The sequence below is a fragment of the Panthera pardus genome, unplaced genomic scaffold, assembly GCF_024362965.1.
Source record: "Panthera pardus isolate Hobbes unplaced genomic scaffold, ASM2436296v1 HiC_scaffold_22, whole genome shotgun sequence".
Taxonomy (NCBI): Eukaryota; Metazoa; Chordata; class Mammalia; order Carnivora; family Felidae; genus Panthera; species Panthera pardus.
In genome coordinates, this window is record NW_026526788.1 from 45,540,277 (window position 1) to 45,566,369 (window position 26,093).

Here is a 26,093-nt window from a genome sequence, read left to right on the forward strand (position 1 = left end):
TTTTAAGCTGGTGTTGACTATAAAGTGTAACATTAGCAATAAAAAATGGTGATGCATACCAGGGACCTTCTTTCTTACCACAATGCTTTAAAAGGCCATGCAGAATGTACCACAAAGGTTTGTGTGCTGGGAAAAAACAGAGGCCTGCCATCCGCAGGCTCCAAGGGTACTAGGGGACCATGGGGTGAGGGTAGCTTTCCCAAAAGCTCACAAACTATGGTTGCAGCCACTCCAAACCTTATGCTTCTTTTTTTCCCACCTCCCCTCCAAAGGCCTAGCAGAGTCCTGGGCCCAGTAAACATCTGAACACAGTTATTAACTGATTGCAATTTCTAGCAATGAAATGCATACCATTTACAAAGTGTCTGCGAACGTGGTGATTCTTACCTTTCAAGTCCCCTGATATCGCAAACTGAATAGCAGTTTTGCCTCATATCCCTTTCCAAAGAGGTGGCCAATGTGGATGCATCCATTTCTTGCTGAAGTCTGCACAAATGAGGGGGGGAATCCTGAGGACGCATAGAGGAAGTGGCCCAGGGTCTCTCTATGTCCTGGTCCCATTGTGCCTTGCCAGCGGCCTTTTGGAAAGACTCGGGCCTGGGACCCAAGCTTTCCCCTGTGTCTGGGGAGGCACTGTCCCTCCGGCTGTCCTCTTGATCCAGACTCGGGCTCTGCTCAGAGTCAGTGCAAGTTGCCCTGGTGAATTCTTTGTCTGCTGAGAGCACAGGTGTCTATTAAAAGAAATGCTAAGGGTTATTGGATCAATGGTGCACACTAAGCAAAGTCTAAAAAGTGCTTCTTTTAAAAATAACCATTTTTTTTTTTGTGATTGTAGGGCAAAGCAGTTAAAAGATGGACTCTGGGGTCAGTCTCCCACTGTCAGGACCCCAGCTCCCACTGGGCCCGAGATGACCCAAGTAACCATCTCTAAACCCCTTAGCTTCAGGCATTGGAAGCTCTTGATAAATGTAAACATTATTTTTAATAATTTAAAAACTTCAAAAAAACATGGAAGCAGAAGTAACACTGACTCTTTCTCTCACTTTCCAATAAGAAATGAGTTTTGTAAACTCTTGTCTTTATCTGTCCTCCTCCATGATGGTTCCTTTTCACAGCCTCATCTCCCTTCCCATCCTGATTCCCTTCCCTAGGTGTCCCCCTCACTTCTCCAAACATTACTTGATTGCTCTCAACTGTTTACATCCCTGTTGGGCCTTTTAGGTTCTGATTTTGATGACACACTGTGCACATTAACACCGTTCAACTTTCTATTGGAGAAAAAAATCTAGACGTCAATGGAAACTATGCATTGTTTACAGCACAACTTTCTGGGTTATCTGACTGTACTGTATTTTCCACTTTGAGCTATTTCATAACTCTGTATAAACAAATTTGTTTTCCTTTGAAATCTCTTTCGAACCAGTTTTAACATCTACCTGGTTCCTTCACTGAATGAGTTAGATAAAATCTTTAACATATATTCATTTTTACATCTATGTGAGAGTCATGATTTTACCTTTTCCTGAAAATTATCTTTTAGCACTTCCGTCCCATGACCTACACCCCTGATGTGACAGAGAACACAGACTTTAGAGCCAGACAGGGCTGAGCTCCCATCCCTGCCTTCACCTGTAACACAGATACTATTACTCTGCCCCCGACACTGGATATCTCCTCGTCTTGCCGATTGCCCACTCCTCCAAACGAGAGGGGGCTATGTTTCCAAAGCTACACTTTTATTTAATTATAAACCATGAATTCTTATTAGTCTACTGATACACAATGTAAATTATAAGGGATATACCAAAAATTAAAATTTGAAGTGGATGAGATAAGAAATAAATAGTAAGAGCATTTATATTTTCTCTTGTAATGAGACCTCCAAAATCTCATTTTCAACCATTCCTCTCCCGCCAACTCATCATCCCCAGTACTCACTCTATAGCGATCCTTCACCCTCTTCAAGGCTTCCAGTCCATGGTACGTTACCACCACCACTCCACCCTCTTCCTCTGCTAAGATTCCATGGTTCTATCCCATAAACACTCCCTTAAAAACCAAGAAAACCCCGAGTTCCCATTCTGTGTTATGTGCCTCCATTTTGCCTCGATTCAGTGTTATATGCAGGTGCCATATTGTAATTCCAATTCCTAGTGACATTCTATGTGGGCTTTATGCCTGCTTCTGAGCCACTGACTAATGCCAAGCATATGGGCACAGGTGTCAAGTGGGCACTCAAGACTTCTAGATAATCGTTCTCCACTTCCTTTGTGAAGTCAGTTTCCTGTTCTCTCCTGTTCTCTCTCCCTCTACTCTATTTCTCATCTCTCTCCTCAACCATCCCCCTGACCTTGACAGTGAAAATGGGCACATTCAGATAAGAACCCTTCACCTCCCCACAGCAATCAGTTGACCAGCTTGCATCCCTGTCCCAACCTCCTCCAAGCACCAAGCCATTCATTTCTCTGTTCTTTAAATGCGTGCCTGTACTCACTATTTCTGTCAGTGTCTCCCCACTTCTCCTTGCACCCACTCCACCCAGGCCTCTGCCTACATCATTCAACTAAAGGAGCTCTGATCAGGGTCTCCAGTGACCTATGTCTTCTAAAACCAAAGGACAATTCTCTGTCTTCACCTCACTCTGTCTCCTGGCAACATAACTGGTTTCTCCGTCCTTGAGAGCATCCTTTACTCACTTACTCTACTTGAGTTTCCTTTGAACTCTGCCCTTGCTGGTTTTCCCACCACTCCCAGCCCCCTATTCTTCTGCTGTCTCATTTCTTTTTTTTTTTTAAGTTTATTTAGTTTGAGAGAAAGACAGTGCGAGTGGGGAAAGGGCAGAGAGAGGAGACAGAGAATTCCAAGCAGTGTCCACATCATCAGCGTGGAGCCCAGTGCAGGGCTCAAACTCACAAACTGTGACATCATGACCTGAGCTGAAACCAAGAGTTGGATGCTTAACCGACTGATCCACCCAGGCACCCCTGCTGTCTCATTTCTTTGAATTGGACCTTTCAGTGTTTGGGCAGATCCCATGGCTTACTTCTCTGCACTCTTTCCCAAGGTGATCTCATCCACGTCATGGCTTCAGATAACATTATTTGCTGACAATTCCCAAATCTACCTTTTCCAGCCCTGACCTCATGCCAGGTCTCCATAAACAAATGCCTAATTGACATCTCCCCCTGACTGTTCTATGGCATTTCAGTTCTAGATGCTACTAAGAACTACCACTTCTCTGACGCGTACTTTAAGCTGCATTCTGTAAATACATTCCGTTTTGGCAAGTAGTATCGTCATTCAACCAGTTGTCCAAGGCAAACTTTGCTCTCTTTCCATCTGACCACATCTAAGCCAAAAGTAATCCTTTGGGCTCTACCCCCCAGATGTATCCTACATCTGACTACTTATTATCAACTATTTGCCTCCAACCTGATTCCAAGCTGCATGCAGTATCTTACTTGAATGACTGAGAGCTTCTGTGCTCCAGTCCATCTCCAGCTCAGTGGTCTTTCTAAAGTATAGACCAGACGAGGGTATGCTCCTGCCTAACCCTTCACCCTCAAACCACTTCCAGCCCCGTGGCCTCCCATCGCAGCCAAGATGCAATCCGCACATGGCCAAGACCTATAAGTCCCTACACGATGTGGCCCCTGACTCCCGCTATAGCTTCTCCCCTTCCACGTTCCCCTCCATTAACTGCAGTCCAGGCACACCTGTTACTTTTTGTCCCTCAAACATCCAGGTTCATTCCTTCACACCTGCTATCACTTCTGCTTGGATTGACTTTACTCTAGATTTTGTATGACTGCCTCCTTTCCATGATTACTTTATTCTAGTTATGAACTAAATGCTCCCTTCATTGGTCTTCTATCTGACCTCTGAAGCCACATGAATGAATGAAAATTCCTCTTCCACTTGGCCTTCCAGTCTGAGGAGAGAGAAAGCATGCCTACCATACCTCACTCCAAGCCCTCGCATGGGACTTTTCTGGGTCCTCCTAGGTGGATCTATTCTCCAGAACAGAAGGACCATTTTTTCCTGGCATTTCCCAGATACCTCAGCAAAAACACAAGACACAAGCCCTGTGGCCTGATCTTTGTGCATGTGAAGCTTGACCTTCGCACCCTGGTCAGTTTCTCAACACAACTGCTGTACCTACCTTCTTTTCCAAACTGGCAGCTTTCTGATTTCCTTTCCCTGGCAATTTTACACACCAAAGTGTATATCAAATGACCTCTTGGAGTCCAAGAATCAAAAGGAACTGGGTCACAAAATCCCCTGTGATATCTCTAGTGACTGTCACCCCAGTGATAAGGGACCGATTTTATCCACATCTTATAAATGAAGACTCATGAGACCTAGAGAAGTCAGGCAATTGTCCCAAGGTCCATGCAGCCAGTGAGTGGCAGAACAGGTGCAGGTGATTGCAGGATACCCACACAGATCCCTCCCCAAGACGAATCCCTCATCTCCCAGCTGCTGGGAATGCTGGGTACTGACAGCTCACAGCTAGCCTTTCCGCAGGAATCATGCTCAACTCAAGGGAGCTGTCTCAGCCAAAGTCAGGTCCCCTCTGGGGCAGCCCCACTCCAGCGCTGGTTGATACAAAATGCAAAGGCACAGGCTCTCTTGCCCTAATTCAAGACGGCTCAGAGGGGCCATCCCAGCTCCAAAGCTCCCTATGGCATGAACACAGGCCCCCGTTGCAGCTGCACACAGTAACTTCCCTGACTGTCCAAGCCTTCCTCCCTCACCCTCACAGGGGTGTCCCCAAGAGCTGGCTCCATAAACCTCCTGCACTCAAATCTCTGCTGCAGAGTCTGTGTCCCGGGGACCCCACAAGTGGCACTGCGATCAATTTTATCTGTCAACTTGGCTAGGCCACAGAACCAAGGCACGTGGTCAAACAGGAGTCTGGATGTTTCTGGGAAGGCATTTTTTAGATGAGATTTGCATTTAAATCAGCAGATTTTGAGTAAAGCAGATTACCCTCCATGATGTGGGTCAGCCTCATTCAATCAGTTGAGGGCCTTAGGAAAAAACAACTGAGATCCCCAAGAAAGAAGGAATTCTACCTCCAGTTTGCCTTGGGATGCACACTGCAACATCAACTCCTCCCTAGGTTACCAGCCTATTCTTCAGAATTTAGACTGCAGCCCCCACAACCACGTGAGCCCATGCCCTAACTGCCCCCCACCTCCAACTACCCATATACCCACACACATACACACCCTGTAAATTCTATTTCTCTGGAGAACCTAATATAGGTATCAAAGCAAAAATTCTGAATTTTCCTGATTTCGATACCTCTTCTTTGCACTAGACCATACATGTCTAATTCACGCTTTAGGAGGGTGGACATACATCCTGTTCTCCATTTCATTCCTCACAATGGAAATTCTTACCTTCCCTCAGTCTGGTTTTGTATGTATTCCCCTTGATCCTCGTTTCCCCTCTCTGAGGCTTGGGCTGCCAGAGGCCCTGGCTCCAGAATATTCACAGACAAGATCTAAACATGTTACTTCTCTACAGGAAGACCCAAACATTGAAGAGGCAGAGTAGGGAGGGCAAGGAGAAGAGAGAGATAGAATCTCATGAACTTCTCACAGACTGACGTTTGGAGGCCAGCTATTTTCCTGCCCCAGTGGAAGAAAATGGCATTGAACCCTACCTAAAACAAAGTGGGGTTTCTCAGGACCCACCAGACAAGAAAAGGGGTGCTTGAAGGCACCGGCGGGTACCACCCCATCTTACCTGCCACCCTTGGTCTATCTCAGGCAGTGCACCTGGAGGGGGTCGGCAAAGTAGGAGCGTGACTTCCTGTGATGCCCCTCGCAGTAAATGGAGCACCTCCTACGAGAAACCAAAATCTGTGGTTAGATGTGGGAGTGGCATGGCTGTGACAGCTCCTCCTTTGGGCTCCCCACTATCTCTCTGGCACCATCCCCTTGATCTGTTTCTCGCCTCCAGAGAATTCTGGAGAACACTGCTCTGGGCCTGACTTCCTGAAGGGAGAGAAGCCAAAGCCACGGGCCTGAAGTTCCCATGCAGGCAATGCAGACGTGCTGGGCTAGAAGCGGCCAGGGTCTGCCCAGGGTCTTTTCATGGCAGCACCTGCCAATACTGATGCCTTTTCTTCACTGAGAGAATGACTCAAGCAAATAGCTATTCATCACTTCAACCTCCCTTTCCTCTCAGCACCCCCTCATCTCAGGGGCCATCAGTCATGTACGCTCCGCCACCCCAATCTCTAAAGCTTGCCCCTTGGCCCCGAGCTTCGCTCCACTGCTCAGCTCGGCGTTCAGAACCTCTCACCTGTGAAATTGCAGTGCCTTCTTCTCTGCTCCCTGCCTCCTCCAGTGTCACCCACCTCCCTTCCTCCACATTGTTCAAGAGAGCTCTTTCCAAGCACAGATATAACCAGGTCCTTCTCCTGCTGAGCTCACCCTCTGGCTCACCTCACACTCAACGAGCTCTGCAGCCCAGCACGCAGGACCCGTTCTCACCTGCCTCTCGCCCCCACTCTCTCTCCCACCTGTCCCCTCTGCTCCCATATCCTAAGCTCCCACCGTGCTGAGCCTCTCCCTCCAACCCACTCTCTCAGAGCCCAGGGTGCCTTGACAGCTCCTGTTTCTTATCTAGGCCAGGATTTCTCAGCCTCTCGGCATTACTGACATCTTAGTCTGGATAACTCTGCTGTGGGGCTGTCCTGTTATGGTAGGATGTTGAGCAGCATCTCTGGTCCCTGCCCACTAGATGCCAGTGGGCACCCCCCAGTTGTGACAACCACAAACATACGTGGATTTTTTGCCAAATGTCCCCTGAAAGGTAGTATCATCCCCACTGGAGAACGGCTAATCTGGACGCCACATAATACCCGCCCCCCCCCCCCCCCCTTGGCGACAATGGACTTCCACAGAATGTGTTTCTTCCCTCCCTGGTTCCCCGGGGCAAGCAGCTTTGTCTCTCATGACACTTTTTTCCACAGTCGGGTCTGTTTTCTTGCTTGTCCACCTCACTGCGAGCTCTGAGACCACGTGTATGGCCCGCCTCTGTGTCTTTAGTTCCCCAGAGAGCTGCTGACCCAGCACTGGTTCTCTCAAAACAGTTGGCTCCCACACTAGATAGATGAAGGTATCACCACCCAAACATACGTTGTCCCGAGGATTCCCCACCTCTCACCACCCGGTCCAGAGTGACTAATCCACCTTGCTCTGTGCTCTGGAGGTGGGCCTGTGCAGACTGCAGCCACGATTCCTGTTGGGCTCAGCCAATGGGAGCATGGGCGGGGATCAGAGACAGGAGGAGAGGGAGGTACTTCCTGTTGGGCTCAGCCAATGGGAGCATGGGCAGGATCAGCGGCAGAAGAGAAGGGAGGTGGATGTCTGTTTTTCTGTCTTCCTCCCCATGGGGTTGTGCAGAATGGCTGGGTCTGCCACCTAATATCACAGCTCATGTCACCACGTCCACTTCACCAGCTCTCTCAGTTTCCCGGGTTGTATAATTGCTCCTTCCCATATGCCTTTGGACTTGAGAGGGGTGGACAGGGAAACTGCACCCATTGTTCCCAGCCCCAGGGCTCTATACTCTCCCTTGAGCTTCTTAACAACCAGCTCACACCTTTATTAAACTCTCCTCAAGTGACTCAATTTCCGGCCAGGACCCTGACTGATATGCATAATACTTCATTGAGATTTTGTGCATATGCATAATATTTCATTGAGATTAAGAGAAGTGTCCACTTTTCACTCTCTCTCTTCTTTTAATTACATTTTTGATCACATACAGGACAACCAATGCAACACGACACATCAAAAACTGTAAATTTAAAAGAGAAATGTGAGGAAGGGCAGAAAAGGACCTACTGTAATCTCTTCAGCCCATATATCCCCCTTCTGGAATTTTAGGTGTTCTTTAGCCAGCACAGAGCCAGGGTTTTATCTTCACTTCCATTATAAACCTAATTAAAAGCAAGGCTTACTCAAGGTCAGATATTTAAGAACTGAGACAGAAAATTAAATGTGAGAATGTTCCACCAATTGCTCTCTTTATCTGATCCAGGCCCCTGGTGTGACTTTCGAGAGCCCAGGGTATTCCTTATGTTAGGTGGGCCTGAAAGAAACATGGGTGGTGTCAGTGTTGCACACAGGGCCAGATGGTCTCCTACCTGGAAGACGAGGCCTTCTGTGGGCCTTCCATTCACCGCCAGGATAATGTCACCAACTGCAATGGCCCCGTTCTCCTCAGCCGGCTGCCCTGGGAAAAGCCTCTTAATTCTCACCAAATCATTCTTGAGATGGCTGCAGCTCTCTCTCCCCATCTGCATGAAGCTGAATCCCAAGCCACTGGCATTCTTTTTCAGAGTGACTTCAAACTTAGGACCTGTATTGTGGGATGCGAACAAGATAAATCTGACAGCAGATTACGAACGAAACTGACCAGCCTTAAAATGCAAACTGTCAAGCAGGCAAGAATTATTTCTGCTTTACACAAAAAGATTTCATTTTGCTAATTTTTATGACAGAGTCCATTACACTTAGATCCATTAGATCAGTGCTGTCCAATGGAAACAAGGTGAGGTGCAAATGCAAATGACGAACTATGTATGTAATTTCAGTTCTCGAACAGCTACATTTTAAAAAGTAAGATGGGGCACCTGGGTGGCTCAGGCCCTTAAGTGTCCGACTCTTGATGTCAGGTCAGGTCATGATCTTACGGTTCGTGAGTTTGAGCCCCGCACTAACAATGCAGAGCCTGCTTAGGATTCTCTGTCTCCCTTTCTCTCGCTGTCCCTCCTCCACCTCTCTCTTTGCCCCTCTCCCACTTACACTCGCTCTCCCTCTCTTTCTCAAAATAAATAAGCTTAAAAAAAAGTAAGAAGAAATAGGTAAAAATAAACTTAATCATATAGTATACTTAACCCAATATATCTACAATATTACCATTTCAACATGTAATCAATATGAAAAAATATTAGTGAGAGATTTTGCATCCTTCTTATGAACTAAGTCTTCAAAAACTGAATATGTATTTTATCAATTTGGATTGGCTATATTTCAAGTACTCAATAGCCACATGTGGCAAGTAGCTACTATATTGGACAAAGCAATTCTAGATAATCAGCAAAGTTTATACGTAAAGATATAGTTTATAGACAGACATAATATGCCCATATTGTTTAGTAAAACGTATATCATATATATTCCTACTACTCCTTTAGAACCTCAATCACTTTTAGCACACTTGAAACAAAATTTTGATCACTAGACCATGGAGAAAATTATGGTAAACTCTGTGGCAATTTTTTAGCTGCTGTTTTGTTCAGCCATGTGGATGGACCATAAGACAAAACAGCTACCTCTGGGCACCAAAGAGGGACACAGCCTCAGGAACCTCCATAGTCTAACAGCAAAAGAGGTCTCTGGGTCTCTCCTGGTCTGCCTTCAACTCAGTTGGCAATCGATCAATAGGACAGAGCACTGGCTGGTAAACCTTAATTTGGGGCAAGAATGAAAGCATCTAACGCTTTTAGGTTCAGGTGTATTGTGCGACCAACTTCACCATCACTGCCGTTAGGCCCCTCCCCTCATCTGATAGTCAGTTTGTCAAAGGGCCTCATTTGAGTGAGCAGAGGAGCAATGAAAAAGGAAACAGACTCATCTTATGCACACGTGTCCCCCCTCCACCCGGGTCCCCCTCCACCCATCACTCACTATGGCTACCTTATATTCAACCTGACTTACACCTTCAGGAAAATCTCTATAAAGGGATTAAAAAATGGCTAAGCTCCAAATCATGAAATACAAAAGAAATACATGTTTTCCTAGCAGGAAACAAAGTCACCAGGGAAGTGCAAAGAGGCCATCTCTCAGAAGATATGCAAATGATGTCCCTGCAAACCTATGGAGGTTTACGGTTTGAAATGATGCTAATAGCAAGGTTAGATTTCTGAGCACCTTCCTCTCCCAGCCTGCCTCATCATTCCCCAGATCTTTTGTTACAAATATCTTGGCTGGAATGTGGAGACCTGGTCAGGAAATGCATGACCCTTTCATTCCAATTTCATTCCTACATATTTACACACAAGCATTAGGGCAGCTGATCAAGAAACCTCAGAAAACTTGGGGAGAATTATGCCTAGCAATTGTTTGGGGACAATATATTTTTTTTTCCCAGAAACATATTCCATCAGATTGGCTTCCACTGCATCCGAAAGCCAGCCACATTGTGCTCACTGTCCTTTGAGAACCCAGAGGAAGCCTTCCTGCTCTCTCTTTTGAGTTGAGAATTCAAAGGCAGCACAGGATGACATAACAATAGTAACACTCAATTCTCTCTTCTCTCACCATCTGTCGCTGAGACACAGCTCGCAGGCCTGCCGGGCAAGGCTGTTGCCAAGGAAACAGCCGTGCATCCGTCTGCCATCCTGCCATTAACAGAAGGACACTGCTGTGTGGTCCTGGGGCCTCTTCTCTCTAAGACCAGTCTTGCAACCTAGAAGATGGGTGGACAAGCTCAGTTTACACTTCATATAGCCACCAGGAGGCTCTCCCTTCGCCCTGCAATTGCTTCTTAATTTTCTGATACTTCCACCAGCCGCTTCGTTTGAATCTCAAATGAAAATCTTCAATCTAGCCTCCTTGTTAGGATCCAGAGCCATATTTTCAAGTGCCTGTTAGACAAATGTTCCTGGAGGTAACACATGTACCTCCATTTCTGTGCATTCAAGGCCACATTCATCTTCTTCCTCTCTCACATCCTCACTACCCTCTCCCCATACTGCCTAAAACATTCCTCCCCCCGCACCTGCTTTCTCAGAACATGGAACCATCCCTCAATTAATTCCTAGAGGCCACACTTGCAGTGATCCATCTTGCCCCCTTCTGCCCTCCAAATGTCCATCTGCTTTCTAAGACTTGCCTGTTCACCATCAGAAACATCTTCCCCCAGGGCTCTCCCTCCCCCATTTCCTCCCCTATTGCCAAAGCCCAGCTGGACTGTGGCAAAGCTCCAGCTAACTTGGCTTCCTGGACCCTATCTTCTCTTCCTCAGTCCATTCTGCCCTTGGCTACCCATGGATTGATCTAAGACACAAACTGAACATGTAACACTTTTTTTTTTAACTTACACCCAAGTTAGCATATAGTGCAACAATGATTTCAGGAGTAGATTCCTTAATGCCCCTTCCCCATTTAGCCCAACCCCCCTCCCACAACCCCTCCAGCAACCCTCAGTTTGTTCTCTATATTTAAGAGTCTCTTATGTTTTGTCCCCCTCCCTGTTTTTATATTATTTTTGCTTCCCTTCCCTTATGTTCAGCTGTTTTATATATTAAATTCCTCATATGAGTAAAGTCATATGATATTTATCTTTCTCTGACTGACTAATTTTGCTTAGCATAAGACCCTCCAGTTCCAACCACTTGGTTGCAAATGGCAAGATTTCATGCTTTTTGATTGCCCCGTAATACTCCATTGTGTAGATATACCACATCTTCTTTATCCATTCATCCATCGATGGACATTTGGACTCTTTCCATACTTTGGCTATTGCGGACAGCACTGCTATAAACATTGGGGTGCATGTGCCCCTTCGAAACAGCACACCTGTATCCCTTGGATAAATACCTAGTAGTCCAATTGCTGGGTGGTAGGGTAGTTCTATTTTTAGTTTTTTGAGGAACCTCCATGCTGTTTTCCAGAGTGGCTGCACCAGTTTGCATTCCCACCAGCAGTGTGCAACACTCTTGATCAAAAGATATTTGAAAATGACATATTGGATAAAGGGCAGGTATCCAAAATCTATAAAGAACTCACCAAACTCCACACCCAAAAAACAAATAATCCAGTGAAGAAATGGGCAGAAAACATGAATAGACACTTCTCTAAAGAAGACATCCAGATGGCCAACAGGCACATGAAAAGATGCTCAACATCACACCTCACCAGGGAAATACAAATCAAAACCACAATGAGATACCACCTTACACCTGTCAGAATGGCTAACATTAACAACTCAGGCAACAACAGATGTTGGCAAGGATGCGGAAAAAGAGGATCTCTTTTGCATTGTTGGTGGGAATGAAAACTGGTGCAGCCGCTCTGGAAAACAGTGTGGAGGTTCCTCAAAAAATGAAAAATAGATCTACCCTATGACCCAGCAATAGCACTGCTAGGAATTTACCCAAGAGATACAGGAGTGCTGATGCATAAGGGCACTTGTATCCCAATGTTTATAGCAGCACTCTCAGCAATAGCCAAATTGTGGAAAGAGCCTAAATGTCTATCAACTGATGAATGGATAAAGAAATTGTGGTTTATATACACAATGGAATACTACGTGGCAATGAGAAAGAATGAAATATGGCCTTTTGTAGCAACGTGGATGGAACTGGAGAGTGTTATGCAAAGTGAAATAAGTTATACAGAGAAAGACGGATATCATATGTTTTCACTCCTCTGTGGATCCTGAGAAACTTAACAGAAGACTATGGGGGAAGGGAAGGAAAAAAAAAAAAGGTTAGAGAGGAACGGAGCCAAACCATAAGAGACTCTTAAAAACTGAGAATAAATTGAGGGTTGATGGGGGTGGGAGGGAGGGGAGGGTGGGTGATGGGTATTGAGGAGGGCACCTGCTGGGATGAGCACTGGGTGTTGTACGGAAACCAATTTGACAATAAATTTCATATTTAAAAAACAAAAGTTTCCAATGATTCCCATCACCTAGAGTCCAAACCCCTAGCAGGGTATCCTCAACCTCTGCCAATCTGGCCTCCCTTTTCTTTCTGGTTTGATTTCCCATCCTTCCTCCCGACACACTCTTTACTCTTGTTACACAAAGCATATTTCAGGAACCAGTGGCTGGACATCACCTGGAAGCTTTTTAGAAATGCCAAGTTTCCATTCAGGGGCCTTGGCCCTGCTAACATTCCTTCTGCTGCTATTGTCATTCAGCACCAAGCCCGTGATCCCAGAGTGACAATTCTTACCTGTTATCGCTGCCAGCAAGATGCCAGCAGCAAGCAAGTACCTTTTCTAACCACGTTCATTAGAAAAAGTCTAACAGAGAGTACTAATAAATTATGACTCTGTTCTCAAGTTAGGTCAACCAAGGTCACCAGCATAAGTTAATTGCACTACAAGCCAGAAGACTGCTTTGGGAAAAGAAGCAAGCAGGGGCCCTTCTGCTCCCTCAGTTTGCCAGAAGGGCCCACAAGAGTCCTTCCTCTCTCTGCCAACTCCCCAGTTACTTAGAGGGCAACGCCAGCTCTGTGGCTTACACACTGAGACATGTAAAGGCTCCCACCTTCAGGACGAGAACTGAACACAGCATGGTAACATCCACATGCTGTTTGGGCGCTGCATAGAATAACGGCTTCATGCCTTCGGCTCAGGGTGTCTTGAATTTCTACTTCACTGGGAAAAGAATCCCAGGACAATGTGGCCTGAATTTACCCAGGGTGATGGGAATAGCATGAACTGGGAAGAGGGTGCCTACAAGTGCAAAGGCCAGCTGGTGACAGGTCCTGAGAGCGGATGGAAGCACTGGTCAGCTCAGGCTGGAGCGGAGAGTGTGAGAGGGCAGCCAGAGCGAGGCGCAAGAAGTCACTCCAGCACATCAGCTCTGTTAAGCTCTCTGATTCTAGAATCTCAGCAAGGGAAAAGCAAGTTTTTCAAGGGTCTTTGCAGGGGTGAGGTATTCCGCTTGGGAAATCTTTCTGCTTCCTCCTGGCTTTCACATCACCATAGAAAAGTGAAGAAGTGAAAGAGAACAAAAAGACAAAGAAGAAAGTCTTGTTTGGTTTCCTGCCTGTCCGCCTCCCACCCAGAAGCAACTGCAGCTTCTGATGTTGTCCAGGAAAGCTCTGGAAGGAAGAAGAACAGCTCCCAATAATGGTGCACTCACCTGCCCAGAACCCTTGAGGCACTGCACAGCCTGCTTGTGGGTGAGGCCACACAGACTCACTCCATCCACCTGCAGGAGCCGGTCACCTGGGAGGGGGACAGATGTCATGTCTCTGAGCTCCCGAGGCTGCAGGAAGCACTCCTCTGGGAGGCCCTTGCCCAGCACCCTTCCATGCAGCCTCAAGGAGGGACAGGAAGCTGAGCTGTGAGGAGCCCAGATAGGTCCTGGCTGCCAGCCACCTCTCTGGACATCTTTATAGATCAATGATACAGAAATCTTTCTATTATTGGCTCACAGAGAGGTTGAGCCAACTCTGTAGAGCCATATCCTTCCTCCTGTTTTCCTCCGAAACCATTTTTGAAAGTATTTTCAAGTCACTTAGGGATTGTATTTATATCCCGAGGATGTTTTTTATCTCAAAACAGGTCAGAAAGACCTGGTTGATGCCAGAGACACAGGAATTCTAGAGAAATTAGAAATAACTAAGATCCGAGGTGCCCTTTCTAGCTCAACTGGCCATTTTGGAGAGCAATAAAAGTCACCCCCTTGCTTCAGTGTAGTGACTGTGAGGAAGGCCAGAGAGGAGGCTTGCCAGTGTCCTCCCTGGATACAAAAAAGTGGGGTCACCAATGCATGCTCTGTCCTCCATGGGAAGCACTACTTTCTCCCATGAAGGCCAGCAGCAATGGGCTTATTTAAAATCTCATATTTTAAAATCACCTTTTGCTTCCCAATGTGCCACTACAAACATTTGATCCCCTTGTTAACTTATCATGCAGGTGGAACAGGTTAAATCAACCCCTTTCCCAGGTGAGGAAACCAGGACCTGGAGAGGCCATCATTTGCACAAAGTCTAGGGAGGGAGTGAGGCAAGGCCTGGAGGCTGCACCCCCCAGGCCAGGGCTCATCACACAACTCAATGCAGTTCCCAACATACTCCGTCCCTTACCCCGCAGGATCTGCCCTTCCTTGGCAGCTGGCCCTCCAGGAACTATGGATTTCACGTAGATACCCCCATAAGGCACGCTTGTGTTAATGCCACCCTGGAAAACACAATGAAAAATTCACCACCTGTCTGCCCCCTCCTGAAGGAGCCTCCCCAACCTCCCTAAGAGATTCCCCCATCTGCCTGACACTCTATCCCAATACCTCATTTCCATGTGACAACGTCTTATATACTCACTTGTTCGTCCAGACTACATTATTCGCTGTGCGGCAAGGTTAGATGCCCAAAAGGACATGAGGGAGCTGTGCCCCACACCCAGCCCAGCACTGACCCATGGCAGGTGTTCAGAAATTGAAGTCACATCAACGCACCACATCATCTCTCCATAAGTAGCAAACAGCATTCATGGATGCAGGCACAGGCCCAAAGGCAGGCCTGACACATCCTGTGTGCTTGAGTTTTGATTTGTAGGTAGAAACTTAGAATTAACTACACAGTGTTCTATAACTTACGTTTGTTTTTCTAACTTAACAATAGATCGCGAACATCCCTACAGGTCACGAGATGAAGATCTAAGTTTATCTTTTCTTCTGATTTCTTCACACACGTATCCAGCAGTGGGAGTATATCATTTTTGTGCAGTTTTTTTTTCCCCCTTCCCTCCTCCAGGGTCTGCAGATAGAGCTTAGAAGCCAGTGCAAAGTGATCACCCTGGACCCCACTCTGGCCAAGATGACTCTGTTCTGTCCTTGGAAGCGGGAGCACCAAGCTTCACCGTGACGCTGCTCTGGATGACCATGGGTCACCCTCACTCACCTTCAGCTTATGTCCCTGCAACCCCACTCTGCTGCCCCTTCCTGGTTGTACAGCATGACCACAGAGTCAGGACCCCATCACCCAATCCCACCCGCACTGCTTGGAGTGCCTGATCATCCTAAATCTGCCCTGCATCTCCCAGTTTGTCTTTGAACTCCTAGCCCCACCCCAACAGAGGCCCCAATGACTTTCTTGGCTCACCACTTCTCATGTGCTTCTTGTACCCAGGACCACATTATCAGAGGTTGCTATATGAGTGGAATTCCCACCAAGGCTACAGATGAACATCTTTTCAACCGTGTACTTCCCGAGCTTGCCTAATAATTCTTACAGTCACGCTGAATCCAAGTGTCCCATCTTCTTTAACCAGTTCCACAAAGTAGATTTCACTGGCATTGATTTCTGAAGGTGGTGGAGGACAAGACGAACCAGCATCCTGCCCCTAAAGAACACAAAAATAAAGAAGGCATGAAGGCACTTGCCCTACGTAAGCCGACAGCACCTCTCAGCTCTCACCAGGATTACGCACCAAAAGAAGCATGAATTTCAGCTTCAACAGGGATCATTTCCAGCTTTACCAGATCTTCCCTACATGACCTTGGCCCAGTCCCTTGGTCTCTCCAGGCTTGGCTTCTCAATCCACAGAACTGGCAGGAGAGATCCCCTTCTCACTGTGACTATGAATCACACCCAGCACATAGCAGGGCTCAATAAATATAGGTTCCCTCCTGTTTCCACTCAAGATGCAAATATCATTTTGAGAACTAAAGCCATCTAGGCACTTTCTGGTAGCTTCACGCATGACCCCAGCTAAGCGATGTTGGATACCAGATATACAGTAGCTTCTTGAACAGAAAAAACCTCAGGGGAAACTCCGATCATCCCTAGCAAGAGTAGCTGCACTGGAGCTCTACTTAACAGTGGTTGAATGCCTGAGGAAAGGTCAGAAGACAAGAATTATCTACCACGTGCCAGGGATTTAACTCCATACTATGACAACTATCGTGTATGATTTGTTTGGTCATTCATCCAGTCATGTAACAACGTTAATTGAGCACCAATTATGTGTCAGGCATTGCGCAAGTTGAGGGGACAGCAGTGATAATACGGACCTGCCCCTACTGAACTACTGTTTAGTAGGGGAGAAACTTTTAATGAACTGTACCCACGGGTGGAGATAGAGCCACGGGCTAGAAGCCCAGACTTCTGTCGTGTCTGCCCCCTTTACTTAGCTGCTTTTGGTTCACCATATTGGAAAATACCATTAATACCATAGGAAAGTAAACAGGCTGAAGTAAGCTAGAAAATTATCAGTCCAACAGAGGAGGTTCCAAAGAGACCGGCATAAAACAGACAAAACTCCAATTGTTCCAGAGAAAGTCCACCCTACAGAGTCTGGCAAGATGTTTTGTCCAAACTTTAAAATCCAAAGAGTAAAGCAGCCACTAAGGGTGAAGTCCAAAGCAAGAGTGTAAACCCCACTAGGCCACTGAAAGTTACCTGCGCGCAAAACTGGCCTTGTGGCCCAGAAGAGCCTGTCTTGCACAGGTTCCATAGCCTGTACCATGGTCAGCTGTGGCCTTGGAACACCATCACTCCTGTCAACTGCTCACCAAAAACTAACTCACAGGTTTGCAGCCTCAGAGGCCCAAGCCTGAATCCCTCTTGGCCCTGCTTCCTGCCAAGGAGGACCTTCTGAAGTACAGCCCTATGGTGAAAGCTTCTGCTCTACAGTCCCACTTCGCGGATTCAAATCCCAACTCTACCACTCACTCCCTGAGAGACCTCGAGCATATTCCTTTCCTCTCGTGCCTCAGGTGCCACACCTATAAAAAGGGTTGATGATAATAATTATCTCATAAGCTTGTAATGGCATCTACGGCCATACCACCCTGAACGCGCCCTATCTCATCTGATCTTGGAAGCTAAGCAGGGTTGGGCCTGGTTAGTACTTGGATGGGAGACCACCTGGGAATACTGGGTGCTGTAGGTTTTTGCCTTTGGCCTTTGGCCTCCTTTACCTCTCCTTTGGCACCCTCCCTCCCCAGGGAGCATGGCTCCGGCCAAGCTTATGTGATATAAAACATATAGGTGCTCAGGATCCTGCCTGACACATGGTTAATTACTCCATAAATGTCCGCTGTTAAGATTATCCTCATACTGACCCCTTATCCCTGCTCTTCATGGGGTGCACTGTCCAGCTGAGGCACCATGACTGATTAGGAAGGAGCTAACATTCCTGGAGCCCTACTGCAAGGCAGATCCCGGGCACTTCTGTCCCCACAGCTCTGTGGATAGACATTACCTCTACTCATAAAGGATAAAAATGAGATGGAGAGAAGTGGGATAACTTGTCTGTGTGAACCAGACTCCCAGCAAGAAAGCAAAGGTGTACAGGCTCAACCTGGGCCATGGATGAGAGCCTGCGCGAGGCCTGCTTTCAGAGGTAGTGGCATTTAAAGAAACCAGCAAGGAGGGCTAAGGACACTGGGGCCAGAAACAGTAGGGTCTCTTACTTTCTCTGAGCCTGAGAAGCAAGAGGAGGGAATGAGTGATGGAATCTACAGAGTAGTTCTATGGTGAAGAGCACCTCATACGAGCTGTGCTTTCAGAAGAGGGACGAGGCCAACCTGAGCACAGGCAGGGTGACAATATTGCCCCCACCCACCCCCAACTACTGGCTCAACCAGGGTATAAAACAATAGCATATACATATATTGGTCTCTCTTCGCTTCCTGGCACAGAGCTCCTTCTACCCTTGTAATTTCTTAAGTCTTAAGAGACTGGGAGAATCTTTTATACTAATTTTTGGTCTTTGACCCCAGTTCCTGACACAAAGCTCTCAAATCCCTTGGAATTTCTTGAGTAATAGTCTTTTGTTCTAAAGGGGCAGCTCTCGGTGGGTTTCTGGATAGCTTCAGGATGGGGGCCAGTTACCAGAAAGACCAAGCCATGATTAAAAGCATGGAACTTCCACCTCATTCCACCCTCCATCCATGGCGGGGGGGAGGGTGAGAGGAGCTGGAGATTGAGTTAATGATTCACCATGCCTGTGTGATAAAATCTCCATAAAAATACCAAAAGCATGTATGTGCTGGAAGGATGGCATACCTCAACCCCACGAGGACAGAAGGTCCTGTTTTCAGGGCCCTTCCAGGCCTTGGCCTATGCACCTCTTCACTGGCTGTTCACTTGCACCCTTTCAAACATTCTCTGTAATAAATTGGTAATACCAAGAAAACTGTTTTCTTGGGTTTCATGAACTGCTCTAGGCAATTATCAAACCCAAGGGGGAGACATGGGAACCTTCAATTTGTAGCCAAATTTGGACAGAAGTGTGGGTAACCTGTGGATCTACTACTTGTGATTGGCTTCCCAGATGGAGGCAGTCTTGTGGGACTGAGTCCAATCCCACAAAACCTGTGGGACCTGGTGCTAACTCCACTCAGTTACTGCCAGAATTGCTTCTGGTGAGAAACCCACACAACAGTGTCGTAAGTGTGATGTCGTAAGTGGGGTCCTGGTGTGAGAGTAAAGGAAAGCAGAGAATTTTTTCTAGACACAGGGCCTCTCCTGGGCACAGCCAATGAGTGGAGAGAAGGCTGACATCGTCTCTGAACATCAGCTTTGTGGGGCCCAGAGCAGAAGGGAGAAAGTTCTGGAGGGCAAAAGGAGACCTTTCTACCAAGTGTCCAAGGAGACACAGCTCAAGGCGGTGGCACTGGGACTGAAGCTCATAGCCCTCTGTATCCCAAAGGTGGCTTGTCTTCTTCCTCCCTGGCATTGTCAAGAGCAAAGCCATTGAGCTGGATCTCGAGGGACAACTAGAAGCCAAGAATTATGGAATGCCTGATTGTCTATACATGGCCCTTGGTAGCAGTCAATGTTATTACCAGTAACAATTATAATCAGTGACTGAGGACACTGAAGGTTCAAAGACTGAGCCCTACAGCCCGGGAACGGCCCAGGCATGGCTTTGCCTTTTCCCCTTTATGTTCTTCTCCATAGCCATGCAATGCAGCCATTTATTTCCATTTTGCAGATGAGAAAGCTGAGGGTCAGAGGGAGTAAGTAAATTCTATCTAGCTAACATGGCAAAAAAAGAGCAAAGAAGGAATGTGGAGCCAGGACTATTGGAGTCCACACTGTTCTCTTTTCTCCAAATTCTAGAGAGTGAACCAAGGGATGATTACCATTAATGACAGAGGGGAAAGCTAAGGCCTCACCCTGGGCAGTAAGCTCTGAGTCTGAGCCATTTCTAGTTCTTCAGTATTTTTCTCCTGGTCCTGTGTGCGTGATGAAAAACTTCCCAGGTGCCCGTTGCTTGGGCTGTCTGTAGAGAAGACCCCAGAATTGGCTGGGCTATTCTTTTCCTCACTTGGGGTATTTCCACAAATACCTATGAAAACAAGCCAAGAAGTCAACAGCTTGGAAAGGCTGGCATTTCAGTGGCATCATGCTACATGGGGTACAGTATTTTCCTTCAATGACAGAGAGACCTTTTATAGCTGCTGGGAACGATGTCAGTTTAGCACCTCGGAAAGGATGATGCATTAGAATAGAGGAAGGGAAGATTCTGAGTGTGATTTAAAAACCTAAGTAGAGGTTTGTGACCCAACTATGAAAATATGGGAGCAAATGGAGAGTTAATAATGCCAGCTCCACCTTATTAATTTATTGCCATGTGATGAGCAATACATCAACACACACATAAGCACACATATGTATACACACACACACACACACACACACACACACACATCTTTTCGACATATCCACCAGGATGGTGTTATCCCAGTTCAAATATGAGAAAGCAGAGTCAAAAGGATTAAGTAGCTTGCCCAGGATCCCACAGCAAGCATGTGGTGGTGCTCTTAAACTCAGCCTCTTCCAGAGATCCCGCTGAGCGTGCCTGTAATCACCATGTGATCCAAAGACTAACATGTTAGGTCTTTTGGGGAAGATTTGGTAATAACAAGATGGCGGACTCCTTGTGGGTGAAGGCTAGGCAACTAATTCGTATTTACCCCATGTCTGACCCTTGACCTGGCACAAAACAGGGGAAAGAACATGAGGTCAGGAATCAATAGACAAAATCTTGGGCAAGGTACCTAACATTTCTGGACCTCAAATTCCTTATTAGTTAAAATATAGATAGTATCAACTACCTTTTGGGGTTGGTAGGGCTTAGAAGTTATATATGTAGAGAGATCTTTCATATAGACAGAGAGAGATGAAGAGAAATTAGTTAAGTACATGCTAGAGCCTCAATAAATGTATTTACTATTTTTTTTAATGTTTATTTATTTAGTTAGTTAGTTAGTTAGTTAGTTAGTTAGTTATTGAGAGAGGAAGTGCAAGTGTGTGCAGGGGAAGGGCAGAAAGAGAAGGAGAGAAGGAATCCCAAGCCAGCTCCACACTGTCAACATGGAGCCTGACCCAGGGCTCGATCCCATGATGGTGAGATCATGATCTGAGCCCAGATCAAAAGTCTGATGCTTAACCCACTGAGCCACCCAGGCACCCCAATGTATTTACTATTAATATGTTAATATTAGCTGCTTAACAAATAAATGTGGGAGGAAGGTATACTAGTCTGACTTTTTTTAGATCTGTATATATAAACACACAAGTAGGTTTACTTTTGATACAGACTCATTAGCACACAGGGAAGTACCCAAACTCACACATTGAATGAACTGTAATTTAATGAATTAGATTGGAAGTTATTCGAGCATAAAGGTATTCAGTAGGGAATGGTGGGGCCATTGTTCTTTAATGCCTTATCCCTAACCATTTCATTCACAGATTCTATTGTCATTGTCCTCTGGCAATGTTGTAAGCATCTGTTCATTTTCTTCCACACACTCCATGAGAGATGAGGACAGGATTTATGATTGAAATAAAAAATTAAGCTATATAACGTTAGCCTGCCTAACGGAAATACAAGCTAGGAGACCTTCTGCGGAAATTAAAACTCAATCTGTCGTAGAGAGCGATGACTCCCATGATGGGAACGTTATCTGTCTTGTCCTTGACCTCGGGTCCAGAGCACCTGCCCCCAACAGCAGCCTAACCACAGACAAATGCACAGCAGTCAAGGGGTGCCTGGGTGGCTCAGTCGGTTGAGCATCCAACTCTTGATTTTGGATCAGGTCATGATCTCGAGGTTTGTGGGATCAAGCCCCATGTTGGGCTCCGTGCTGACAGCATGGAGCTTGCTTAAGATTCTCTCTCTCTCTCTCTCTCTCTCTCAAAAAAAAAAAAAAAGAAAGAAAAGAAAAGAAAAAGAAAAAGAAAGAAAGAAAGAAAGAAAGAAAGAAAGAAAGAAAGAAAACTTTAAAAAAATGCACAGCAGTGAAGCCTTGGCAGCTGTGTGAGGAACGCCAACTGTGGTGATTCACACTTACCAACAGGTAACTGGGGCCCTAATGTGGAAAGACATGTAATTCACAGGCATTATGGGAAGGCTGATGTCCAAAATTCTAGTGTGAAACTGTGGTCTGAGCCTCACAGACTCTGGGGGCCAACTGCTGACACCTCCCATCCCAATAGCCAGCCTTGAACGATGCCGAACCGATCCCAACCCAGCTGCATCGTTTCCTGACAAAAAAAAAAAAAGGATGGTTCGGTTCCTCCTTTCTGTCCTAGTCCTGTGCAAAATGTGGAAGGGAATGAAAGGAAGCCTAAACTAGGATGTGAAGAACAGGGACAGTGCTGGGAAATCCAGCAGACAGTGTGAACCGGGGCTGGTGTCTCACAAGTGCTGGGGCCGAGCCCCCAGGTCAGCTCCAAACACAGGGTAGAAAGCAAATGGCTGATGCTCCAGCTTTGCTGCCACCTCCCATCCCCTGTGGCTTCTGTCCAGTGGCAGCTACCACACCTGGGAAAACCATCTGGCCACGGGGGTCAACGTGTGCAAGACTGAGAGAACGCACGTGCCTTTCACAGGGCAAGGCAAATGGGGTGCCTACGTTTAGGACCAAGAAAACGTTGGCTGGTGTGATGTGAAGCATTTCTGTACATACGGGGAAACTGTCCAGAGAACCGGGAGTGTGAGAAAGAAATCCAGGAGCTGGGATTTGTGGGCAGTCTGCGGTTCAATTACAGGATCGTTCATCCCAAACACAGTAGTGATTCCAAGTAACTGGGAGGGAAGGGAAAGTTAACATCCCTCCTTACTTCCACTCATCTCCCCAAACCTGCTCCAAAAAAATAGCACGTAATAATATTATTCTTTGATGTGGGAAATTGTTGCTCTCTCATACTTACCTAAAGGATAAATAAAAGTGTCTCTTAAAAGAATTTGACTCTCTAGGTTGATCTCCAACATGCCAAGTCTTAGCCAGTAAGACCAGTGCACTTGCTATACGAGCTCACCTTCAAGAACAGCTCTCCAGTCTCCTCCCCAGTTGATTGCCATATCCAAGCCCCAGCTATGTAGAAACTCTAGAGCAGCCACTTTCCATAAGGACTTGAGTGACAAAAAGAATGTCCTCCCTGTCACGCAAGAAGAGTGAGCAGGAAAACACACAATGGCTGTATCGGTCACATCTGGTAAAGAACTCGATGGAGGAGACCACTCCCATTGGGCAGACCAAGCAAGAGTAGAGCCCATTCTGCCCAAAGAACTACAGAATTTAGTGCTTTGTGGCACAACACTGCCTCTCTGCAAGCCACCAGCATGAGAAAAGCGACACCAAACCTATGTAATCTCAAAGATCTAGTACCTCGAGGTGATAACAACCTCCTGCAAATGGGGGAGGTTCTCTGGCTTCTGAACACAGATGAAGATATACACACCTTTTGACTGAGAAATGGTTAATTCTATGCTCTCGGGAGAATTCTGAATCATTCTAACAGCCATGTCGAACGTGAAGCCCTCCAGACTGATGTGATTCAAGGCTAGAATCTGCCCTCCTGGAAAAATAAAGCATCTTAATAATACCATCAAGGAAAGAAAGAGACATTCCTTAAGGTAGTGTGTCTGGCAATTTAAAAAGACATACCTGGTTTGATCCTTTTAGCTTTTTCAGCTGGTCCCCCAGGTATAATAGAAGATATGAAGATGCCAGGGTCAACTTTGCCAACATCTTCTCCCTCATTGATGACAAAACCTATAATCCAATGGTATTTAATAAGATGATACTTAATGATTTTGCTGCCCAGAGAGGTTAGGTTATTTGCTTGAGATCACACAGCTACCAAGTGGCACTGCTTATATCTAAGTCCTCTGATTCTCAAATAGTTCTTTCTACTCTGCCAGACACATGGATAAAAGTTGACTGCCCCCCATTAGTAAGCACAGCTAAAGCTGGGAACACGACCCATCAATGGGCACTGAATTTTGCCCCAGTAGATTCAGAGATAGGAAAGAGATGTTTTTTTTAATTTGGGTGTACTGGAAACACAATGTTACATTAGTTTCAGGTGTACAACATAGTGATTCAACAAGTGTATATATTACGCTATGTTCACAAGTGTAGCTATGATCTGTCCCCATACATCACTATTACAGTATCAAAGGAAAACTTTGACCCAGAAATTCCATTGTTTGTTAGGGACACTTAAAGGGAAGAAAAAGAAGTGATCACTGAAAAAGGCAAGTTGAGAGAGAGGCAGGAGAGGGGAGTAGAAAAGTCAAAAGGGAAAATGGCACAAGCCTCCCTTCTGCCCAGAGGGAGAGGCTGGGTCTCACCTACCAGAAGCCCTCTTACCAAAACCGCGACGTGGATCCCGGCGCAGTGTCACATGCACGATTTCTCGTTCCGGCTCAGCTATAAAGCTCTTTCTCCTGTTACTTTGTGGCTCTAGAGGTGGAAACAAAGCCCCACGTTGTGCTTTTCCTCAAATTATCTGAGACCTAATACAAAAGGGGTAAACAGTGTTTTACAGACACAGGTCCACATGCACACACAACACTGGGAATGGATCACTGAACACACACTTCTGATTACCATCACTGGGTCAACACGCTTGCTTCATAGAGCCTCACTGGGTCAGTACAGGCTCATGACGAGCAGAGACAAGAGTGGGGGTGGGGGGCATGGTACTTGTTTTCTATACAACTTCCTATAGCTAGTATCTTTCTGCATTGGTCTTGGGACAAGACAGACTTTGAGCAAAGATGTACTTGTGGGCAATGAAAAGTCAAACTAAAGTTAGAGCACGGACATGGGACAGCAAAGCCTTCCCCTCCTGGGTCTCTAATAATCGGGGGTGACATAGTCCCATAGCTCAGCAAGGGTACCCTGGAGGGCTTCCCCCAGAGCCTGGGTCTTAGAGGGGACCCAAAGCAGAGCTCTAAGGTTGTTCTCAATGAGCTGGAGTCCTGGGGTGAAGCGCTCCAATTCAGGCCACAGAGCACATGGGAAAATCCCCAAATATGACCCACAGCTCAGAGCTGTCCACATCTCTCCTCCCCCCAGGGACCTTGGCAGACCCTGGCGGACAATTATGGTACAGAGCAGCACAGAAGGGACTGGGTGGCTCAGTCGGTTAAGCATCTGACTCTTGATTTCGGCTCAGGTCATGATCACAGGGTTGTGAGGTTGAAGCCCGTGTTGGGCTCCATCCTCGGTGTGAAGCTGCTTAAGATTCTCTCTCTCTCTCTCTCTCTCTCTCTCTCTCTCTCTCTCTCTCTCTTTCCCTCTCTCTCTCTCTCTCTCAAAAAAAAAAGAAAAAAAAAGTGCTGCTCAGTGGGATTCCCCAGGCTTAGGGGGAATTGTCAAGCCTAAATATCTTCTCTAATTCTGGAATCATTTTGTCTTTACTTTCCCTAGGGTCTTCCCCAGAGGATGTACGACAGGGAGAATGTTGCCTGGTGATATTCGGGGTCGGGGAAGAGTTGTAGCTGAAACGGACAGTGCATTTCTGACCACAGCACTCCACAGAAGGTCTTTGTGTGGGACCAGAGCGCTGAGAACCTTCACCAGCACTGACACATTTCAGACCCACATGCCCCCGGCCCAAGCCAAAGTGGGACTGCAAGGGCTCTTCCTGACCATAAGTCATTTTGACATTAATTGAAAAATCACAAAGACTGTGAATACGACTGGGAAGGCAGCGTGCAGTGGTGGCAAAAGCTTTAAAAGCAAGCGTCACGTGTAGGATTGCCTTTTTCCCAAACCTAGCCCACGCCCCGGCCCATACCCCTGTGCACACTGGGAACAGGCAGCCCGGAGAGACGGTCACGAGTCGTCGGCTTCTGGATCAAAGAGATGGTCTCCAGCTGCTCCCGACCCATGCAGGGGCTGCAGGGAAAGGCCACCAGATGAGAAAAGATGACTCTACGAGGCAGTTTCCTGGCATTTCTGAGTATGGTTCGTGGGGAAGGTAGCCGCATGCCTGGCCAGCCTGCAGACCTGCAGACACACCCTATCACGGGCTGACGTGGCTGTCAGGAGTGTACTAGAAAGAATAG

The 26,093-nt window shown here is 46.7% G+C and overlaps 1 protein-coding gene and 1 non-coding gene across 6 annotated transcripts in view; one reads left to right on the top strand and one right to left on the bottom strand.

Annotated features, from left to right (window-relative positions):
• FRMPD2 (FERM and PDZ domain containing 2) overlaps positions 1-26,093 on the bottom strand; it is a 100,423-nt gene that overhangs the window by 8,547 nt on the left and 65,783 nt on the right. For all 5 annotated transcript variants that reach the window (XR_002078773.2, XM_019444865.2, XM_019444868.2 and 2 more), the window contains exons 17-28: positions 25,823-25,923; positions 24,388-24,480; positions 23,680-23,787; positions 23,474-23,590; positions 19,897-20,069; positions 16,002-16,112; positions 14,858-14,951; positions 13,909-13,994; positions 10,350-10,497; positions 8,171-8,385; positions 5,758-5,856; positions 388-731 (exon numbers count right to left, since the gene is read on the bottom strand). Coding sequence is in view for 4 of the 5 variants with exons in the window: in XM_019444865.2 (XP_019300410.2) it covers positions 388-731; positions 5,758-5,856; positions 8,171-8,385; positions 10,350-10,497; positions 13,909-13,994; positions 14,858-14,951; positions 16,002-16,112; positions 19,897-20,069; positions 23,474-23,590; positions 23,680-23,787; positions 24,388-24,480; positions 25,823-25,923 (1,689 nt within the window). In the remaining variant the exon portion in view is untranslated. The remainder of the gene's footprint in view (positions 1-387; positions 732-5,757; positions 5,857-8,170; positions 8,386-10,349; positions 10,498-13,908; positions 13,995-14,857; positions 14,952-16,001; positions 16,113-19,896; positions 20,070-23,473; positions 23,591-23,679; positions 23,788-24,387; positions 24,481-25,822; positions 25,924-26,093) is intronic.
• On the top strand, positions 17,545-17,663 carry LOC128772620 (5S ribosomal RNA). Its single transcript, XR_008416792.1, has one exon. It is a non-coding gene; the product is annotated as a 5S ribosomal RNA (ribosomal RNA).